The 15,400-nt window shown below is 37.3% G+C and overlaps 1 protein-coding gene across 1 annotated transcript in view; it reads left to right on the forward strand.

Moving 5' to 3' along the window:
* MIGA1 (mitoguardin 1) overlaps nt 1–15,122 on the forward strand; it is a 107,933-nt gene extending 92,811 nt beyond the window's left edge. Inside the window, exons 12-16 of the mRNA XM_043575320.1 lie at nt 1,884–1,982; nt 4,020–4,154; nt 5,815–5,868; nt 8,162–8,278; nt 11,466–15,122. Of these exons, the coding sequence (XP_043431255.1) occupies nt 1,884–1,982; nt 4,020–4,154; nt 5,815–5,868; nt 8,162–8,278; nt 11,466–11,684 (624 nt within the window). The 3' untranslated portion in view covers nt 11,685–15,122. The remainder of the gene's footprint in view (nt 1–1,883; nt 1,983–4,019; nt 4,155–5,814; nt 5,869–8,161; nt 8,279–11,465) is intronic.
* Nucleotides 15,123–15,400: the final 278 nt, after the last annotated feature.

Genomic DNA, 15,400 nt, shown 5'->3' on the forward strand with positions numbered 1-15,400 from the left:
GCCTCTTATTCCTACTCATGGGACTAAATGAGGCAGAGCAATCACAAGAACTTCATGAAGACTGTAAGGAACCACTTCCCTTTATGCAAGCTGTGTCCACATGTTGAGAAAAAATCAAATAAAACAGGCCTTTCTTGAGCCACTTGGAACACTTGGTTTTCTGACCCAATTCTTTTTTTTTTTTTTTAATACTTTATTGTCAAGTTAGCTAACATGCAACGTATACAGTGTGCTCTTGGCATCGGGAGTACATTCCCATGTTTCATCACTTACATACAACACCCAGTGCTCATCCCAACAAGTATCCTCCTCAATGCCCATCACCCATTTTCCCTGCCCCTCCTGCCTCCCCACCTCCCCACCCCCTTCCACTCTCAGTTTGTTCTCTGTATTTAAAAGTCTCTTATGGTAACTTTTTCTTTCTTTTCCTTCCCCCATGGTCTTCTGTTGAGTTTCTCAGCTTCCACATATGAGTGAAAACATATGATCTCTGTCTTTCTCTGACTGACATATTTCACTTAGCATAATACCCTCCAGTTCCATCCACATTGTTGCAAATGGCAAGATTTCATTCTTTTCTATTGCCAAGTAGTATTCCATTGTATCTATATACCACATCTTCTTTATCCATTCATCAGTTGATGGACATTTGGGTTCTTTCCATAATATGGCTATTGTTGATAGTGCTGCTATAAACATTGGGGCACATGTACCCCTATGAATCAGCACTCCTGTATCTTTTGGATAAATTAGTAGTAGTGCTATTGCTGGGTCATAGGTTAGTTCTATTTTTAATTTTTTGAGGAACCTCCACACTGTTTTCCAGAGTGGCTGCACCAGTTTGCATTCCCACCAATAATGCAAGAGTAACCCACTTCTTTTGAACCTCAATTACTTCATTTGTATAATAGAATTATATTTATGGTACACCATACAGAGGGTTCTTATGATGATTAATTAAAAGATAAGTGGAGGGGCACCTGGGTGGCTCAGTCAGTTGAGTGTCCACCTTCAGCTCAGGTCATGATCTCACAATTCATGAGTTTGAGCTCCACATTGGGCTCTGTGCTGACAGCTCTGAGCCTGGGGCCTGCTTCGGATTCTGTGTCTCCCTCTTTCTCTACCCCTCCTCCACTCACACTCGCGTACGCTCTCTCTCCCTCCCCAAAATAAATAAACATTAAAAAAAAATTTTTTTTAAGTTAAGTGGAGGGGCGCCTGGGTGGCTCAGTCGCTTAAGCATCCTACTCTTGGTTTCGGCTCAGGTTATGATCTCACTGTTCATGAGTTCGAGCCCCGCGTTGGGCTCTGTGCTGACAGCTCAGAGCCTGGAGCCTGCTTTGGATTCTGTGTCTCCGTCTCTCTCTGCCCCTCCCCTGCTCATGCTCTCTCTCTGTCTGTCAAAAATAAAAAAAAATTAAATAAAAAGATAAGTGCAAAATAAATATAAGGTGATATTAACTACTTGCAATTCCCAATGTAAATCTTATGTTGCTTCCTTGGCGTTCCCATGACAGATTAAACCCAGTGATTTCAACTAGACTTTCCCCAAGAGGAGTAGAACCGCATCAAAAGCATCACATAGTATCTACCGTAACCAAGTTTTCGTTTCAAGAACTGACCTAAGTTGGCATACATATTTGATGAGTAAGCAGTTTGCTTATGACATGTTACTAATGTTCTTAGTCTTGGCTCCTGCCAAATGTTGGAACAAAAATATATTAAACCAAGTGAATATGTCATACCTTGAAAATATATTTTAATTCAGTTACTTAACAGAATAAAGATCTAACAAACATACTTGAAGAGTAACTCATTTACTTTGTAGGCTTGAGCCTTGTTATAAAATTAAGTTTAGGATTAAAATGTGTTTTCTTCTGCAGAATCCAAAGAAGTTTGAAGATGTTTTTGATGAGATGATCTATTTTTTAGAGCAGACTGATCACTGGGATAGTACTGAAATGGAACTTGCTGCTAGAGGAGTAAGTTTCAATTTTTTTATAATATTCATTCCCCTTAGTTATATACATATAATATTTACATTATCTGAGGCCACTGTTTCCTTGTCCTTGTTAAATGACAGTAAAACCAATTATGTGATAGCGGTTATGACAGTCATAAACAATAGCAACCACAGTCTTTATACTTTGGGGCAATAGTTGAAAATGATTGTTTTTTTAAGCTCATCATTCATTCGTTCCTTCCTTCTTCCTTCCTTCTTTCCTTCCTTTTTCTTTCCTTCCTTCCTTCCTTCCTTCCTTCCTTCCTTCCTTCCTTCCTTTTTTCCTTCCTTCCTTCATCAATGAGAAGGCCCTAGCAGAATGGTTATGGTGGCCTGTGCAAGGATGATTTTCAATGGGACAACAGACTGCTTAGAGAGGCCAGGATCAAACAAATAATTAAATATATTGAGAATAATGGGAGCCAGGTTTCTCACTGTCACAAAAGGAAAGTATAAAAAGCTCGGATTGGAGTTGGAGCTGTCCGTGTGGATTTTAGTTTACCAGATAGATAGACAGCCAGCCAGACAGACAGACGGATGGGGAAATAAATACAAAGGTTTGCATATATATAAGCATACATATAGTTTCTAGTTCTGTTTACTGAGAGGATTTGGGAGCAGCAACACCTCAAAAGAAATTACTCCTAGCACATGGAGCTTGGCTTCTAAGTACTCTTCACTGAAAGGAAGGAGAACTCCTTAGAAAAATGTCTGATATCAGCACTGGGATAGATAGGTCAAGTACATGATGAACCTGGAACATTTTGTTGTAACAGAAGTTTAAAGAATGAGTTCGCAAGGGGCTGAAAGGCTTTCTAGGCAGAGAAACCCGTCGGTACACGGACAGAGAGACATAATCTTTCTTTTTGTGGTGTTTCCTCACTCAGTGAAGGAATTGGTATCCATGCAGTTGTGCGGGCCAGAACCTGGGACTCCTCCCTCACACCTCCCTGGTCCTTGTGTGCTCTGTCATATTTATGATTAAGTTTGGTCAGTTTTAACCCCTAAATATTTTTGCTTTCTTCAGCTTCTCTCTAATCTTGCCAGCGCCATTGTAGCCTGAGCAACTACTCTTTTCCCTGGACTACTTAAGAGTCTTTGCATTCCTGGATCCGCTTACTACCCCTCCCGCCCCCCATCACCTTTTCTCCTCTCCTCTCCATGTTGCTGCCAGTCTTTTAAAAATGCAGATCTGAGCGTCCATCTCCTCTCCACCACTGCCTCTCCAAAAGACTAAATAAACTTTGGATCATTCACATGGACCTAGCACTTCCTTCTTGTCTCCAGCCACTTGCCCCTGTGCTCTTTGCTATAGAGATTGCAGCACATTTTCGGTGATTTTTTTTGACTCCACACCACTGTGTTCCTTTTTACTTTAAATGCTTTGACGGTTTTTCCTGTACCTGGGATGCCTTGCTCCCTAAAGAAAGCCCTCTCTGACATCTAGTCTAGATTAGCATCTCCATCATAAGCGCTCATAGTACCTTGTACTTTTTCCTTTACTGGGTTTATCACAGTTTATAATTGTGTATTTGTGGAATTATTAGTGGCTGTCTGTTTTCTCCACTAAATTCTAAGCATGTAATTCGGTTGCTGTAGAAGTTTGAGCACCTGGTACAGGTGTGTGGTACAACACAACATGCATGAGCAGATGAAGGAGCAAGAGGCTCACGATGTGCTGGGGAAGATGGGCAGACATCCCAGTAACTAAATAACAAAGTGAGCTGAGCATTGTGAATGCCATAATAAAAGCATGAACAAAGGACTCCTAGAATACAGTGAAGGAGAGGTTAATTTCACCTGATGGGATCTAGGAAGGAACAGCTGTTTTATGTGAATTATAATTTCTGGTGGTGAGTTGTTTTCATATTTGTGTCTCCTCTTCCTCTTTTTTGTCAGAGATATAATCTGATTCAACTAAAACCACCCTGCTGTTACAAAGCATGAAGCCCTGGCTCAGACTTTTTTTCAGTTCTGTGTAACAATAATTCGTGTTTTAACTCATAATTTAATGCAGGTGAAAAATATAAATTTTTATGATGTTGTTCTGGATTTTATATTAATGGATTCCTTTGAAGATTTAGAAAACCCACCCACATCCATACAGAATGTAGTAAATAATCGCTGGCTAAACTCCTCCTTCAAAGAAACTGTAAGTGGTGGTTTTCCTTTTTCTCAACCATTTCAATTTGATGAAAAATGGTCAGAACCGGGAAGATTAATAGGATTTATTTATATATCTACCTATAGAATGACTAGTATGGAAACTGAGCTCATTCTTTGATATTGGGATCAGACGTGTATGATACACTGTATCTTCAGATGAAATTGCTCTTTGGCTCTTCTGTCAGTCCCTCTCTTGACCTGGAGGACCCAGTATTTCTTCAGATCTCGAAATAAACTCAGGCTTCAGACTCGTTCAGGCCTAACCAAAAATTGTAACTGAACTGTCTCTATGACCAAACTGAGATATAGCGGTTGTAAACAGACAGTATGTATTTCTTAGAGGAAAATCTGGAGATTCATGTTCTCAAATAATATCAAAAATTAGGGGAGAAAGGGGCGCCTGGCTGGCTCAGCCGGTAGAGCATGTGACTCTTGATATTGGGGTTGTGAGTTCAATCCCCACATTGGGTGTAGAAATAACTTAAAAATGAAAAATTTGTAAAAAGTTTTTAAAAATTAGGGGAGGAAAAGAAATAGGCATATGCAAAAATAAAACAAGTTTAAACTGTATTCTGTACTTTAAATGTTTTCAGTTTCTCTTGTTTTTTTGTATTCAAATCTCTATCTGACATTGTTTCTTTGTTGTGTTTTAAGTGTGTACCTGGAAGCAGGTGGAATAGATATTCAATGCAATGATGCAATTTGAATGCCTTTTAAGAAATGTCCCAGCTGCCTGTTTTACAGTTATTTTGGAAATTCCTGGCACTATATTTTAAAGCATTTTTAATAAATCCACTTTTCCCTTAAAATGTGCTTTAACTATAAAAGGTACATGTTCTCCCATTTCTGTAACTGATTTGATAAGGTGACCTTGATCAAAGTTGGGCCATGCCAGATTTCTTTAAGATCCACTTGGGTGTTTTAGTCCCTATCATTAAGGTTGTTTTCTTATTTCTTTATTAGAATAAAACTTTTAGCTCCACCCACAGCTATTTCCAGCAGTACTATTCTTTTTTTTTTTAATTTTTTTTAAAATGTTTATTTCTTTTTGAGAGAGAGAGAGACAGAATGCTAGTGGGTTGGGGCAGAGAGAGAGGAAGGCACTGAATCTGAAGCAGGCTCCAGGCTCCGAGCTGTCAGCACAGAGCCTGATGCAGGGCTCGAACTTACAAGCTATGAGACCATGACCTGAGCCGAAGTCAGACGCTCAACCGACTGAGCCACCCAGGCGCCCCTCCAGCAGTACTATTCTTGAAGAAAAAAAAATTACTTTGTCTTCATTATTACACATAAAACAATTGTTGTATATGTGTATCTGTGTACACATATTTTCATTTTCATTCTTTTCCCATCGGAACAGAATTGAAGAACTCTGAGAGTCGAACTATGGTTACCAAGTTTCTGGTATCAGGGTTTAACCTTTTTCCTTCAGTGTCTTTGCATTTGATTTTAAAGTTTATAAAAACAAAATATCTTTTCATTATTATTTAGAAACAGTAGAAGGAACCTGGACTAGTTATCAAAACTAAAATGCTTTGAACATTTTAGACTTATAACCTATTAATTTCTAATAAAAATCACTCCTAATGCAAAGTTTATATAGTTATAAATTTAAGTCCTGCTTTTTCTCGTCTGCATTTATCTAGGCTGTGGCTTCAAGTTGTTGGTCAGTGCTGAAACAGAAAAGGCAACAGATGAAGGTAAATTTCATTGTGCCTTAGACCTCTTTGTTGAGTGATTTGGGGCTCCTGTCAGTCCTCAAGTGGGGCAGCAGCTCATAAGGACGGCCCCTCAAGCTGGGTGAATGGCTTGCTGGTACTGGGTCGGCCTCTCCTGTTTTGAAGTCCTTCTCCCTCTTGAGGCAGCCATGGGATTTCCACTATGTGGGAAAGAGTTTAGGGTTAGAAATGGCTCAGATAGAATTTTTTAAGTAGTTCTGGGGACCACGTATTTGAATAATTTTTGTTTAAAATGATTCCAGAGACCCTGTGTTTTGAACAAGCTTTCCAAATGATGATTATAAACTCAGATGTTTGAGAAACACTGGTTTGGGGCTAGGGAGCTGACTTGTAGACTTGGGCTTAATTCTCTCACCAGATATTATGACCTCGGGCAGTTCCTGACTATCTGCTGAGCTCCAGTTCTCCCTTTTGCAGGATGGAGTTGGTGCCTAGCCCATAGGGTTGCTGTAAAGGTGAAATGAGATAATATCAACCAGCTTCATTTAAACATAAAATAAAGAGCAAATACAAAAATGAATTTAATAAATGCTGGTTACCATAATAATCATGACAACAATAACATATCTAACTTTATTTCTTCTTAGCATAAATCTTGTGCCTTAGTCTAGTCTCCTGCCCATATCCGCAGATACCTATATATCTCACCTCCTGTGGAACTGTTTTCTGTTACTGGAATGCCATGCTCTATCCTCTGTGTTTAATACATCTTGCCTATTGTTGAGTTCAGCTCACATTATTACTTGTATTTCACCCCATGCTAATGTCCTACCTGTCTGAACTCCTAGTATAGTCTATGGGATTTAGAATTTTAATATATGCAGAACCTCTCAGACTGAATGATAACTTGAGTGCATCCCTCATAACTTTTTGGCCTTCACTGGTTAGCTCTGTGTGATTTAGGACAGGTTACTTAACTCCTCCAAAGTATCACTTTCTACATGATTAAAATGATGTTAGGGGCGCCTGGGTGGCTCAGTCGGTTGAGCGTCCGACTTCGGCTCAGGTCACGATCTCACGGTCCGTGAGTTCGAGCCCCGCATCAGGCTCTGGGCTGATGGCTCAGAGCCTGGAGCCTGCTTCCGATTCTGTGTCTCCCTCTCTCTCTGCCCCTCCCCCGTTCATGCTCTGTCTCTCTCTGTCCCAAAAATAAATAAACATTAAAAAAAAAATTTTTAAAAAAATGATGTTAACACAACCTCCTTTTTCAGAAACTTTGTATTAGATTAAACAGAACCTCGCACATTATCTGGAATATAATGGGTACTCATTAAATGGTGATTGCTGTTACAATATCTACATTCTTTAAATTGATGTTCAGAAGACATTTTGGAGCCTATAAAATAGAAAATAACCCCTCCAGGAAACAGAATCTTTTTTTTATTTTTTAAATTTTTTTTTTCAACGTTTATTTATTTTTGGGACAGAGAGAGACAGAGCATGAGCGGGGGAGGGTCAGAGAGAGAGGGAGACACAGAATCGGAAACAGGCTCCAGGCTCTGAGCCGGCAGCCCAGAGCCCGATGCGGGGCTCGAACTCACGGACCGCGAGATCGTGACCTGGCTGAAGTCGGACGCTTAACCGACTGCGCCACCCAGGCGCCCCTCCAGGAAACAGAATCTTGAAGCACAGTTATCCCCAGTTGATGCTATGTGACAAATTCCCCAGGATTTCAGAAGGTTGTTAATAAACTTGGAGAGGTTCCTAAATTACAACTGTGTATGTTACTATCGCACAAGAAGAGGTCATTACACAATTAAATGCCTCGGTAATATCTGGTTCCTCAACCAAAAGTTAGGATTCTAATAAGCATATTTGTGTGCTTACTCATTTAAAAATCATTTTGGTCTTTTTCAGATAATCTAATTAAGTGGTTGAGTAGAACTGTTTAATAACTGAAACCCTGGTCATCTCATTCATCCTAAAAATTTCACTGCTGAGGAACACCGTGGCATTCTTGTTATTGCTTGGTTATAACACTCATATGATTGCTTTTTTATGAAGTATTTTTATGAGGTGAAAATGCCTTCAAGAAATAATGTTCCTCAGCACATTTGAAACCATTGGCTAGAATGGTTTCATAAAACATTTTGTGACTCTAAAAGTTACTTGTAAGCTTATTCACTTCCTTAGTAGACTTGGTCTGCCCTCAAAAAGAGCTGGTCATGTAATGGGTAGGAATTTAAGTTTCTCTACTAGAGATAGCTAATTCAAGAAGGTGAAAATAATTTGATTCTCATTTACTTCTCAACAGATCCCAGATGGATTTTTTGCCCATTTTTATGCCATTTGCGAGCAAATCAGCCCTGTCCTAGCCTGGGGCTTTTTGGGTCCTAGAAATTCTCTGTATGATTTATGTTGCTTCTTTAAGGTATGTTCAGCCATTGAATCATTTTTTTCTAAATCAAAAAGCAGGTAAGTTTTGTTCTGTTTTGCTTTTGCTTTTGTAGAAAAAAAAGAATGTTAAAAAAAGGTAAAGTTATAAAAGTCACCTAAATTCAGTGTTTAAATGCCAGTGGAACATTATTATATAGATTTGGTGCTTTATCCTGGAGTAGATTCCGTAAGTCCATTCACCTTATCAATTCAATTCTGTCTATAATGGAGACGTGTGTGTATGGTGTTACCATGTTACAGTCAAGTTGCTGCAGACAGTTGTTCTTCATCTCTAGACCCTTTTGAAATTGATAAAAAGCAAATATCGGTCTTTATTGCACATGTAGGCAATTTAGAGGTAAGTTCTGTTCCAGGTTAACATGAATGATAGAACCCTAGTTGTGAGAAATAACACGAAAGTTTAAGGTTGTATCCCAATGCCAGCAGTTTGCCAGAACACAAGTTACAGTGTACTGCAGAATTCTATGCCTGGCACAGTGCCAAGAAAAGTCTTTTTTTTTTTTTTTTTTTTTTTTTTACGTTTAGTTATTTATTTTGAGAGAGAATAAGAGAGAGAGAGAGAGAGAGAATGCAAGCAGGAGAGAGGCAGAGAGAGAATCCCAAGCAGGCTCTGCACTGTCAGCACAGAGCCCAGCATGGGGCTCGATCCCATGAACCATGAGGTCATGACCTGAGCCGAAATCAAGAGTCACACACTCAACTGACTGAGCCACTCAGGCACCCCAAGTCTCAACCATTTAATAGTCTTGAATCTAAGCTGAGTTTCAAGGAGCAAATAAAAGTAAACATAATCAAGTGAATTTGAAAGTTTTTGATGTTTGTAAGTTTGGGTGTTTCACTAGACTGATGATTTAAAGTTAAATTATTGGGACACCTGAGTGGCTCAGTCGGTTAAGCATCTGACTTTGGCTCAGGTCATGATTTCACGGTTCATGAGTTTGAGCCCTGTGTCGGGCTCTGTGTTGACAGCCCAGAGCCTGGAGCCTGCTTCGGATTCTGAGTCTCCCTCTCTCTCTGCCTCTCCCTAGCTTACACTCTGTCTCTCTCTCTCTCTCAAATATAAATAAAAATAAAATGGTAAAAAAAAAAAAAAAAAAAAAAAAAAAAAAACCACAAAACTGGGGCACCTGGGTGGCTCAGTTGGTTAAGCGTCCTACTTCAGCTCAGGTCATAATCTCGTGGTCCGTGAGTTCAAGCCCCGCATCGGGCTCTGTGCTGACCGCTCAGAGCCTGGAGCCTGTTTCGGATTCTGGGTCTCCCTCTCTCTCTGCCCCTCCCTGGCTTACACTCTGTCTCTCTCTCTCTCTCTCTCTCTCTCAAAAATAAATAATAAAACGGTAAAAAAAAAAAAACTGTTACAGAAAAATAAAGAAAAATTTAAATTATTATGTTTTTGTGCTGTTAATGTAGCATTTATGTAAATGTTTAGGAAATACTTATTTTACTGTCATTCAAAACTGATCAATTTTTGACTAGTTTTCTTGAACTCCCAAATGTATGTGTTTCTTGGAAAAATTTGGACTGGGAATTAAGTTTGTCATTAATGAACAGTCTGACTGTGGGCAAATCATGCTCTGTCCTCCTTTTCTTCATCTCTAAGATTGCTAGAGATGATTGCTAACGATTTGTCCAGGTATAAAGTCAACCAAATTTATGAAACATGCCTTCTTAGTACTTCTTAACATTTGGTTTTTGTAGGATAGAAAGTAAGTATTTCTATTTTTTAGTTCTTTGGAACTACTTTAGTTCTTTGGAATTACTTTTTTTCCTCCCATCATGGCATAACGGGCTGAGACTTAATACTTAGTAGTATACAACTTACCTAAATTGAGTTTCGGGAAAAAAAAGGATGAGATTTTACTATTTTCAACAGCATGGATGGACCTAGAGGGTATCATGCTAAGTGAAATATGTCAGCCAGAGAAAGACAGATGCCATATGGTTTCACTTATGTGTGGAAACCAAAAACAAAGCAAATGAACAAACAAAAAACCAAATAGAATCATAAATACAGAGTGGTACCTGGCTGGCTCAGTTGGTAGAGCATACAACTCTTGATCTTGGGATTGTGAGTTCCAGCCCTTCGTTGGGTGTAGATTACTTAAAAAAGAAAATCTTAAGTAAATAAATACAGGGAACCAACTGGGGGTTGCCAGAGGGGAAGGAATTGGGAGGCTGGGCGAAATAGGTGAAGGGGATTAAGAGGTAGAAACTTCCAGTTATAAAATAAATAAGTCACGGAGATGAAAAGTACAACATAGGGAATATAGTCAATAATATTGTAATAACATTGTATGGTGACAGGTGGTGACTACACTTACCTTGGTGAGCACTGAGTAATGTACAGACTTGTTGAATCATTGTGTTGTACACCTGAAATTAATATAACACTGTATGTCAACTATGCATCAATTTAAAAAAAAATGGGTTTCAGCGTAAGTATTAACTTACTGAAATGAAATATCTTTCGTGATCTTTCTATTTGAAATCTGAAATTTTTATTTTTCATCTATCTGAAGTTTTTTAGGTACAGAAAAATACATACTTGAAACTTAAAAGTGGGGCTCCTGGGTGGCTCAGTTGGCTAAGTGTCGACTCTTGGTTTCAGTGTAGGTCATGATCTCACGGTTTGTGAGTTCAAGCCCTGCATCAGGCTTCATGCTCTCAGTGTGGAGCCTGCTTGGGATTCTCTGTCTCCCCCCACTCCTCTCTCTCAAAAATAAATAATTTAATTAATTGAAAAAAGTAAGAGTTACAATTATGGGAAATAGTTTACTCTTCTATCTTAAAGTTCGTACCAGTGTTCAGAGGTAACAATGAAAACATCGGTTAATGGGAAAGAATTAACAATAGCCTCTTACATTTATATAGTACTTTCAGGGTTTACAGGCATTTCCCATACATTATTTCTTTTTCATCATCATGTCGGCTCTGAGTGGTACAGAGAACAAGTAGTATTATCCCTTATTTTACAGAAAAAGAATGAGACCCAGGAAAGGTTTAAGCATTTGTACAAGGTCCCTTTTCCAGTGGATGTGGAACTAGCACTGGAGTCAGGTCTTCTGACTACTAATTCAACGCTTGTTACAATATTAGTAGCTATTTAGATTAATACACTTTTGGTCTGTTAAGTACCAACCTGTTTTGTGTTCATTTTCCAGAATCAAGTTCTTTTCTTTCTCAAAGACATTTTTGACTTCGAGAAGGTGCGCTATTCCAGTATAGAGACTTTGGCCGAAGACCTCATGCAGTTACTTATTCGCCGCACTGAACTCTTACTGGCCTATCTTGGGGCTGACGCACTGAGGCATACAAGTAGTTGTATAAGTAGTCATGGTCATGTTATGTCCAGTGGCCTGTTGGAAGCCAAAGTACAATAAGTACCATAAAAACCATACAACTTGAGTGTGCTATGAAATATTTAAGGTAACTATTGATTTTGTAACACACGTTATAAGGAATTGGGGGATATGGACTCAGGGAGAGAAAAGAAAATCTAGGAAAGAACGAGTGATCCTACTATATTTACACAGAAGTTCTGTCATTGAATCCCTGTGTACTGTACCCAAAATGATGTTTTCTAGTCTTTAGGTAATAATTTAAGTGTGGTGAAATGTTATATATTTTACAGAAAAACTGCTTGAATTGAAACCAGTACTTGGGAGTTAATTGATATGTCGTCTTGAAGCTGTCTGCAATGTCCAGTATCATTTTCAAAAGCTCTGTTTTTATGCTTTGCACCTTGAAAATATACACTTTAGCCAAGACCTTTGTGGCCCACATATGTAAGAATATATTACTCCTTGTGTCAACAAGTTTAACTTTGCCTGAAAATGTATTTTTCATTGTAAAGTTATTCATTGTTTAATCAAGTTTGGGCAGTAGTGGTGTTTAATATGTACTGCTTACATTATTGCTTGTGCATTCGCTTATGTTTGAATCAAAGAAATTGTCATGGCTATCTTATAAAACACTTAAATGAATTGACACTGAGAAGTTTACATTAGATTTACTGCAGTTTCCAAAATATATTATTGTTGGGCCTATAAGTTAGAATAGAGACTGAAGAAATTTCTTTTATCTTTTTATAGATTAGAGCATTTTCCTTTGAATGAATATTGATTAAAAAGATAACATTTATTAACTGTGAGAGGTAATTAAGATTTTTTGTGTCTGTAGTTTTGAGACTGTCTCCCAGTGAATATCTGAAGGTATTAATCTGGATACAGTAAAATAATTTCTCCTTTCTCCTTCTACATAACGTAGCACACTGGGGGTTTGTCATATTATGCCCCTATTTTTAAAATATTCATACTTTGAATCTTAGTGAGGTCTTAAAGGTTTTTTTCCCCCTGAGTTGAACAAAATATTTTTTAATGGCATGGAAGTATATTTCATGTCCTTTATGATAAATAGATGAACAAATGGCTTGTTCATATGAGGGGTTCTTCAGGGTATATTAGATACATTCAGAGCTGTATTAATTTTGTGTCTAAATCATATACCACTTATTTAAAGTGGCTCACTCAGCAAATCAATGGATTGGGATTCATTGATTATGCTCCTGAGATGGGCTTTATTTATTTTAGGAGTGAGTTACCCAGAAAGATCTAAAGTATATTTTTTAAAAATGAATTTTTAGATTAAAGTGCCTAGTTTCTGATTAATAAGTAGAAAATGAAAAGTGAGGAGGAAAGCATAATCTTTTAAGGTTTTAAATTTACATATGTGCCATATTTATGTACTATTGGTTACGAAATATGAGTTTCAGAATCTTTATGCTGTTTTCATGTTACTGTGTTCCATAATATGTGGGTTAGAGCGTTAAACAGTATGAAATATTGCTCTGATATTCAGCTCCTGACCTTTCTTACATATATTCGTAATTTAACAACTGGCTATTCATAACTTTTATTATTGATGGAGGAATATCATTAGAAGTATCAAAACTAAAAATTCCATTATGTGTTGTTTTATTTTTTAATTCATCTCTTGTATTTTTAGTTTCTTGTTGAGGTACCCCTGGCCTCGAATGATTCACACATGTATACACACACACACACACACACACACACACACACACTCTCCCATCATTGTGTAGACAGGACAATTATTGCTTATATTAATCTTCCTGTTTGTGGGGGGAGAGGGAGGCTAAATGTTCTAAGCTGTGATTTTACAAACAAAGCTAGAAGTAAACTTAATTACTTTTTTAGTTGAGGAAGATATTATTTTAAACCTATTTTGAAGAATTGCACTATTTAATAATGCTGCTATTACATAAGATGACTCTGGGGAGTTTATTTCATCAGATAAGATGAATAGCTTTCCAGAAGGTGTTTTATCTTCTCTTTTATTTTTCACCTTAAAAAAAAAAAAGCCACCCATATTCAAGAGGTTGGTTTCTCAAAATCAGTGAGTTTGATTAGTTTCTTGTCAGTTGTGTAGCTACTATTTTAGCAAAATGCTTCTTTGTGGCCTTTGATGAAAGAGACAAGAGTGACCAAGTAGAACTTCAGGGTAGTAAGTATAGGAAAAACCTCTCTATTGTAAGGGAAGAAACTTGAACTTTTTAAAAGAAACATCTCTCAAAAACAGTTTCTGACCACAGAAGAGTGCTTAACACATATGTACCAGTTTCAGTTTGCCTTGATATTGGGGTAAACAGCTAAAACAATGTTGTAATAATAAAAAAGGATTAAACTAGTCTAGAGCCTCTTAGGAAGGAACCCTGTTTGACACTTAACATTGCCATCATGAGTCCTAGTAACATCCACTCCCCTGTGTATATGCTAAGGGCCTTGAAATCATCCGAGAAAATGGCTTTTTCTTCCTGTTTTCTGGAAGAAAAAAGATCAGTCAGTGTTCAGGTGATTTATATTTGCTAACTTTTTTTCTATTTTGGTTTCTCTATGTTTTTGTTCAACTAAAAGTCTAGTTAGTTCTTCTCAAAGGCTTATAATACATTTATTAAATATCAAACTGACATTACTTTTTTATTTAAAAGAAGCCAAGTTTTTCATCCTGTTACAGTCAGCTTCAAAAAACTTTCTCTCAGAAAAAAGTACTGTTTATTTGCATCCCTTTATTTTGATTCTATTGTTAAGTTATCTGACTTTATAAAAAAATATTTACAAACTTTCTCTTGCCTTAAGATGTAACATGTTCACACCTGAAACTAATGCAACATTGTGTGTCAAGTATGTTTCAATTAAAAAAAAAAGAGGTCACGTTTTCTACTTAAATGATTACCTAAAGAGTGATTATTTGCATCACAAAAGAATTAGTTTATTATCCTTTTAAACATTGAAATAGGAATGCCAAAGTAACATTTAATATACTTCTCTGTGACCTTTCATAATCAGAAATTTTTAATTATGTTCATGACATAATTTGCTTTTATTTTAATATGAACACATATAGGAAATTATTTGGAGTATGTCTTTCAAAGTAATTATAAGAATGAGGCTGAATTCAAATCTTTTGTTTTTTGCTTGGATTAATCATATTTAGAAATTTCTCTGGGACTCAAGAATTTATATAATCTATGATTAATGGAAATAGGGGCATTCTTTCTTTGTTCCTAATGATTGTATTGTGTTATTGTTTTGCTTAGTTTGAGAACAACCATGTATTATCTTTACTTGGCTGATATTAGTAAATGTGTCTATTTCCTAAATGTAAGGACTGTACTTACTAATTTATGTAAAAGTGAAACACTACTGTAGCAGAAAAAAATTGTACTGGCTCTTTAGCCAAAATAAGCTCTGTAACATGGATGTATTTCTACTACTGCCAAATAAAAAAAACTGACGGTACATCTTACTGAGGTATCGACTATTTTATACAATGCTTATATACTTTGCAAGATCATACTTGTCTCATCAGACCCTGACATATAGGAACTTTCAGTCTCGGCAAGATCACGTTCACAGGCACAGGGAACACAGACACTGCAGAACTGTTGGAATCAAGTGCCAAAGTAGATGTTTTCTTTATGGACTGAGTGGGAGAAAAGACAGTTTTCTGATGAGTGAAGCCAAAGTACTTGAGTTGGGATTTGTTGTTGTTGTTGTTGTTGTTGTTGTTGTTTGAG

The sequence above is a fragment of the Prionailurus bengalensis genome, chromosome C1, assembly GCF_016509475.1.
Source record: "Prionailurus bengalensis isolate Pbe53 chromosome C1, Fcat_Pben_1.1_paternal_pri, whole genome shotgun sequence".
Taxonomy (NCBI): Eukaryota; Metazoa; Chordata; class Mammalia; order Carnivora; family Felidae; genus Prionailurus; species Prionailurus bengalensis.